At 44.6% G+C, this 7,617-nt stretch overlaps 1 protein-coding gene across 1 annotated transcript; it reads left to right on the plus strand.

Annotated features, from left to right (window-relative positions):
- Window positions 1-4,015: 4,015 nt before the first annotated feature.
- Window positions 4,016-6,008, plus strand: LOC142765594 (uncharacterized). The gene is made up of 3 exons (XM_075866814.1): window positions 4,016-4,540; window positions 4,972-5,183; window positions 5,580-6,008. Exons 1-3 carry the CDS (start codon window positions 4,366-4,368, stop codon window positions 5,949-5,951), a joined length of 759 nt encoding a protein of 252 aa, XP_075722929.1. The 5' UTR covers window positions 4,016-4,365; the 3' UTR covers window positions 5,952-6,008.
- Window positions 6,009-7,617: the final 1,609 nt, after the last annotated feature.

Here is a 7,617-nt window from a genome sequence, read left to right on the forward strand (position 1 = left end):
TCCAACACTTATATGTTCTGACGAAAATCACGCAAGAATGAGAGAAGCTTGTGCAAAAACCATGCAAGAGTGTAAGAAGCATGTGCAGAAGTCTGTGAAATGAAGTTTTGATCATTTGTGGCAATGTGTCATTGTACAGTGGTCAACAGTCTTGCTCAGCATGCTTGACTGCAGGGCTGCCAGCTGCACAGGCACATCTACGGAGTGCCTGATACATGATGGGCCAAATGTCAGCCTGCACAGTCCCTATTAGCGCACCTGCTGGGAATTTTCTCTCTTTGTTTATCGTCCGGGCTTTAACACTGTTATAGCATTCAGAAGTGCTGTAGGTGATGCAGCACCACAGAAAAAAAATTATTGACCATCTCCCCGAAGAGATTCATGATGGGATGGGAAGCAGCAGTGGTATACCCGATGTTGACTTGGCTGAAACAGGCGTCAAGGGCGCTGAAAAAACAGGTTGAAGTGAAACTGCGTAAACTTTACTCGAGTAAACGTTTCTTTGAAACGCAAAGACACGGGAGGCGGGTTGGAGTTTCATCGCAGATAAAGGAGCCAAAAGAGTGTTTCCACTCGACGGGCGGTTGAGCATAGCGGGTGGTGGAGAGGGTGAAGCAATAGAAAAGTCTGTTGCAAGCGGGTGGAGAAGCAACACCACCTGGGTTTGTTGGGAGCTGCTGTGGGTGAGGGAGAGAGAGACGTCAATGTGCAGCTGTGGCTTGACCTACTTGGCATCGTTCCAACAACTGCGGCTGGGCAACGCAGTGGGGCGCTTTAGCATGGAGACACCGATGAACAGGTTACACAGGCTGCTTCGCATCTAAAGAAAAAGGTGAAGTAACTAGCTAGACTTAATGCCCTATGCAAGAAATGCTGCAAAGGTTATCATCAGTCTGTAGTGTTTGCAGGTTTGCATAAGACGCGGGCCAAGGCGATTTCTCGTGTTTTAATTTCCTTTATTTGCGGTTTTGCTACATCGTCGGCAGCACCTCTGATGGCCTAAACAGTTGTAGCCATGACAAAAAACAAAGAGAATCTATGTGGCGTTCTTTATATATTGGCAATGCAGCTCCGAGTGCAATGCTCTGGTATTTTAGAGAAGTATCTTAACGTCGGTTCCTATTCTTGAAATGCCGCCCGTAGGTATTTGAGTAGAATAAAAACTGGGAAAATTCCTTTTTAGCCATTTATTATTTGCATGGTGATATCTTTGCGGGCAAGTTGAAAATAAAGTATTTTCATTGGTGGTGACATGTTAAACTTAACTGTGCCAAAGCATCACCAGTTGTATACTGCTGCTGTGCATAAAAACTTATAGTTCCTGCTGTAGTTGCAAGGGAGCCAGTAAAGTTGGTATTACACTTGAGAGCGATGTACCGAGAAATGCACCGGGGAGCGTTTCTTCTCTATTAGATGAGGCATCTCTTATCAGCAGGGTACTACATATGCATTTTCTTATCAACCTGTGTTTTACTGTAGGCACACTGGTGCCTCTTATCCCTGTTTGTCTGTTACATCAGTGTCTCTTGTGAAGGATATTAACTGTGCTACCTGTTTTTTTTTCGAATGTAATGAGTTCTTTTTCCAGATTATTGTTGTTTTAAGGTAGAGCCTCACATTTCAATCAAATACTGAAGATTTTATTTTTCCTTCTAGATGCTATGAAGTCACTCCTTGTGTTACAATAGAGTGAACACTGTTATGAGAAAAGCTACTTTATGGAGTTAACTCACTGCATATTGACTTAACATACAGAATCGGTGAAAACTACACTTCATTCTAGCTGCATTAGGAATAATATTCATTTGCATACTTCTGTTTCTTTTGTTTGTTTGTTGGTTGGGGGTTTGGAGAATAGGTTGCCCAGAGGGCACTGTGTAGTCTTTCTTGATCTTCCCAATTTTATCAACATCCATTGATAGGCGTATGGGGAAGCCAGCATGCTGAAACAGCGGTGCAAGCATACAAGATGTTCACCATTGCATGCAGTCAGTTGCTGTGAGCAACCTACTGCATACAATTGACTGTGAGTGGTGAGCTAACGCTGCACTATGTGTGCCTCCTGGAAAGCTGCAATGGTAAAGTACCGCAATCGTATCGTAACATGGATAAAATCGCAATTTTTTATTGAATAATTTTGCAACAGAATAAATGGAGTTTTGGATAAATTTGTGTATCTACCTGGTTCATCAAAGCTACAGAGTCAAATGCGGTATATACTGGCGTATTATGTGTACTTTTTTTGTCAATCCGGTTATGTGCGAAGCTAGTAGGAATCGCTGGCCTAAAAGCCCAACTGGAAATATATATTGCAGGTGCTGTCACAGCTGTCTCAAAGTGGATTGTCACTTGTTTGCTAAGCCTGTTCAAATGCCCCCATTTTTTTGAAGTTCTTCCGAACACTGCTCACAAAAACCAGTTCCCACAACAGGGTTATACCAGACAAGATAAGTACTCTCCAATTATTGTAGGGAACCCAACGCAAAGTAAGATGCAGACAAGGAAGCGCGATGCCAACACAGTGCTGTGTGTGTCGCCCTTCATGTGTGTGTGTCCCCATTCCTTGTCCCAGTCTTCTATTGCGTTGTGTTTCCTCCTATATCTAACCAACACACCCAAGCTTCTATGCTAAGTTTTATTCAACGCACTCTTCTGCTGGCTCCCATACTGAATATTGCATGTCGAAGAACTCCACGCTGATGTGCTTGGCGGTGGCACGTTTTCAGTTTTCTTCGGTAACCATTATAACAGCAATCTGCCTCATATGTAATTCTTGTTGCCTATCACAAAGGAACGGTAAGAACGCATTGGACAGATGGCGAAACCGAAAAAAAAAAAGAAAATGAGTGCGAAAACCTGCCTCATCTAGTTGATGTGACAGGTCCTTGCACGTGTCCAACATCTGTGCTGTGTCTCGGGAATACATTCTTGCCATGGAAGAGGTGGGAAGATAGGAGGCAAACCTTTAAGCATTTTGGACTACACATAAACAGGTTTCGGTTTTCAAGTTCGATATTCTAGGGAAAGCATAAAAGTTCATGGAGGAAGGGACCTTGCACTCAGCCCATTTTGTGTAAGACTGCACTCGCCTGCTCGACAAGAGATGTGCCTGACCTGAGCATCATGAAGTCAAATGTGTCTCTGTGTGTGTGCTGGCAAGGTGGCTCGGGCTGGTTGGGGAGGGCAAAGTATGCGAGCAAAAAGTTTCTTGTAGTAAAGCAGGCTGGCTAATTATACTGGTGAGCAAATTATGTGAGGATGCAAATTGTGCGAGTAAATATGGTATGTACTCTTGTATGTTTCAGCTCTGTTGCTACGCATCCTGCGGATCCAACTTGGCATCCGGCAGCAACAACGAGGTTCTGCAGGAGGTGCGACAGCTGAAGCACGAAGTACGGCTCTTGTCCGTGCCTCAGCACGCCCAGCCAGCACAGCCACCTGCTGACCTTCCCCGGCTGCCTGCTGGTACAATTGGAGAAGTGAAGGCAGCAGAGGCAGCTGTGCAGAGTGAAGCTGTGGCTGCGGCTTTGGTGTGTATTTCTTGATTTTTACTATGCCTATGTAACATGCAGAAATTTAGTACTGCTTTAAGATACTGTGTTTCGGGAAACAAACTAGTCAGGTAATCTCATGAGCCACTGTACTACAGTCGAATATGAATAATTCGTACTCAAAGAGGCCAGAAAATTTGTTCAAACTAAAAGTAGTTCAAAATAATGAAAGTTACTGTAATTACTTGAATCTAACGCACACCTTTTTTCTGGTTAAGAGAGTTCATAAATCCCATGCTCGTTAGAATCGAGTACGAAAAAAAAAATGAATATTGCCGCGAACCATGCATTGGGTTTGTTTATTTGTGTTTTGTTTTTTCGGCCTGGCTGCGCCGGCCTGTGCTATCGCCGTTTTCACAGCGTTTCGAACAAACGCTATCGAACAACGCTTAGTTCGATAGAAACAACGTTTCAAGCGTTGTTTGTTAGAAACGCTGTTCGAGAGAACAGCGTTTCTAAGCGTGTATCCACACGACGGACCAAATCCGTCTTTTCCGCGGCGGACGGCGCGTCACGTGACCCCACGTCACGGATTTCCGCCATCCGTGCCGCGTCCGCGGACGTCGCGGACGGAAAATGCCACGCTCTTTTTCGCAAACGGATTCCCGCGGAAAAACACGACAAATTTAGCGGAGGACGCCAATACTAGTGTGGCAACAAGCGCTTATTTTTCTGTTTCTCGTGTGGTTTCGTAAATTTAGCCGACGAAGTTATAAGGGTCTGGCAACAGGCACGTTTTTTTTTTCTGCTCGTCTTGTTTGGGTTTTTGCGTGGGAAGTACGTTCGACGCACACTACCGCAAACAACTCCAACTATGAACTTGAGCGACGACGCAACTTTTTTTCTGCTGCGCCTTGTTGAGCAGTTCCCCGCATTGTGGGATATGACACTCGCCGAGTACGCGGACACAACAGTGAAGGAGAGTATATGGGAACGCATAGCGAAGGAAATGAACGAGGAGTGGCCTGCGTACGGGCCGTACGATGCCAGTAAGTACCATTTATATTTACTCTCTATGTTTTGCGTTATTATATGGGTGGGTTTCGTGATAATAACCTTCTGGAATGTACCTGTTATGCATGACGTGGGGCACATTGGTGTCTACAAGTGACGGCCGTGGTCAGCGCATTCCCAAGCATGCTACCGTGCCGGAGGCAGGGCTGCTCAATAAAAATGCATTTTAATCAAGGAATCGGCGCGAAATTCAAGAACAGTGTTAATGGCGACGAGTCCGCCAAACGTTGCTTGTGATGCGTAAGCTTGCGGTAAAACTGAAAACATTCACTGCAGTATTCGTTAGAGCACCAGCCACGTTTTTTCAGCATAATGTGTTGTGATGGTGATTGACCGAAACTGCATGGTGTAAATCGTACTTATAATCACCCCCCCCCCCCTCTGTTTTGTTCTTTTTTTTTTACAGAAGCCCTTCGGCGCTTCTTTGACAATAAGAGACGCACATACCGGTTGGAGAAGAAGAAAGTAGAATCCACAAAGAGTGGAATGCCAAGCTCGGACGTTTATAAAGGTCGCTGGCGCTTTTATAATTCACTCAGGTTTTTGGATGCTTCAAAAGTGACCTGTTGGCGTTCTGTGAGCACTGATGCATGCCAAGCTGCGGCGGAGACCATGAAGGTAAACTGCCCTTGTTTTTCGTATTTGTGATGAAGCCTTCTTGTGCCGCGTAAATTTTTACAATATGTATTTTTTATTACTTAGCACTTTCTTATACAGCCTTACAACCTTTTCAATGCTTGAACACACACCAAAATAATTCTACATTAAGATTAGTTGCTTGGTGTGCTGAATTATTCAAACGTCGTTTCTATATTTAAATTAGATATGACCAAAAATTGTTGACACTGAAGTTTGAATCTTGCGCTCTAATTACGCCAAATCACGAATAATGTACCATTGCTTTTACGTGGTTGTAATACAGATTGTAATCGGAATAGATACGCAGATGTGTGTCTGCAAAGCATTACATTTTGGAATTGCGAGAGACTTTGTGCGCCATTTTGTGTCTTGCAGGTACGACCAGACATTGATGATCCTTCACAAACCTCAGACGATGCAGCTGCAGCGACTGACGACCAAAACATTACCGTGGACGACCCAATTGCGGGCAAGGCACTCTCTGCAATGTCCCGCCAAGGAACACAGAAGAAAAGGCGCCGATCTCCCCATCGTTTAGATGAAATATTGGCCCAACGGCAAACTGTGTTGGAAAAAATAGCTGCAAGCGTAGGCCAACCAGCGAGTACCACACAGCAGGAAGATGATATCGACTATTTTGGTAAAGTTGTTGCTGCACACATGCGCGAGGTTCCGAAGGATAAGCTGATCCCATGCCAGAAGGCTATCTTAAGCGCACTTGAAATCTACATCAACAAAAGCGAGTAAGAAAGCTCAACAGATCTCATTTAATATTGCCAGTTAATAAATCGTTGCTTACCTCCAGCATTGTTGTCAGTGTGAATGAAACTCAGTTTTAAGTAAATATCCGTAATTTGAAATGCCATTCATATGACAGCGTATACAAGATCTCGCCCTTCAACTAAACAAACCGCATTTTATTTTTCAACAACTTTATTTTATGACAACGCATGTGCATCTTGCACTATCTTTGCGTAATCTTATGGCCTTCTGTATACATCGGCCTCCAAGTGGGCTGACGTACGCTGCCATGACACAGCACCCCTGCCATTCAAAAATTCGCATAGGCTGTCACGTACGGCGGAGCCAACAGCACTTACTCGTCCGCGAGAATAAGGCTGTGTAGAGAACAGAGTTGCAGTAGGCGTTGTGTCGGCACACGAGTCAGCTGCGTTCAATTCATTGGCGAGGAAGTTGTGCAATACGCATGCTGCATTCACCATTGATGTCACCCGTTTTGGCTCAGCGTCAATCACGGTGTGCAGAAATCTAAACCTATTCGCAAGTATTCCAAAGGTGCTCTCAACTACACGCCGAGCCCTGGATAACCTGTAAAGCATTAAAAAAAGTAAGATATAATTTTATACACTTTACACCACTGAGAAGATAGTAGCATGCTAATGTGTGCTGCAAATCTGGGTTAGCGCACCTTCGATTAAACGGTTAAATATCACATAGTGCTGTTTCAGTAGTGACATAAATTACCTGTAATTAAATATTCTCTTCTCTTCTGATAACGAACGTTCCCCAAACGGTTTCATCAAGTTTCTTCCAAGAGGAAACGCGTCATCACCGACGAAAACTGGTGGCAAGTACAGATCAGGCAAGCTTCCCACCTTGACCAGTTCCGGAAGACCAGCCGACATGTTTGACAAGTGTGCTTGCAGAGGCGTAGTTTGCCAGACGCCCGCATCTCCCTGTGACCCTGGCGCACCAACATCCGTGTACAAAAATTTGTAGTTCGCATCGACCACGGCAAACAGTATAATGCTAAAGCTCTTCTTGTAGTTTCTGTAAACTGTTCCCGTGTTTGCTGGCTTAGTAATTATCACATGCTTTCCATCCATCGCTCCAACGCAGTTTGGAAAGTTCCAGTTTCTACTGAAACCAGCAACGACGTCTCTCCACTCATCCTCGGTGCTTGGAGTTTTGAGAAATTCATTCTTCAGCTCTTCATAAATTACATTACATGTTTCATGGATGATATCATTTACAGTCGAGTGGCCCAGACGAAATTGGCGACTCAAGGAGTGGTGGCTCTCTCCTGCACAAAGGGAAAAAAATACCGTCACTAATTCGCAGATGTATGCCAAGAGTGCCAAACTGTACATCAACGACAGCGAGGCTGTGTAAGAGGGCTTTCGTAGCCTTCGCAAGATTTGTTTTATTAGTGTCACATATGTGCCTATTCAAGACCTTGCTGGCGTTTTACAACACACAACGTAATGCCACCTCTAAAAGCGAGGCTCTCCAAGTCTGAACAGTCTCGGATGCAACAATAGGAGCAATGTTTCGAGTAGAAATGCACAGACGTGCAACACTTGCCTGAAGCAAGGTATCGTAGCGTGACCTGCAGCCTTGTTTCAGCTGATATGGCTCGCCGCATTACGGTGTCCTGTCGTTGTATGCGAGG

This window comes from Rhipicephalus microplus, chromosome 6, assembly GCF_043290135.1.
Source record: "Rhipicephalus microplus isolate Deutch F79 chromosome 6, USDA_Rmic, whole genome shotgun sequence".
Classification (NCBI taxonomy): Eukaryota; Metazoa; Arthropoda; class Arachnida; order Ixodida; family Ixodidae; genus Rhipicephalus; species Rhipicephalus microplus.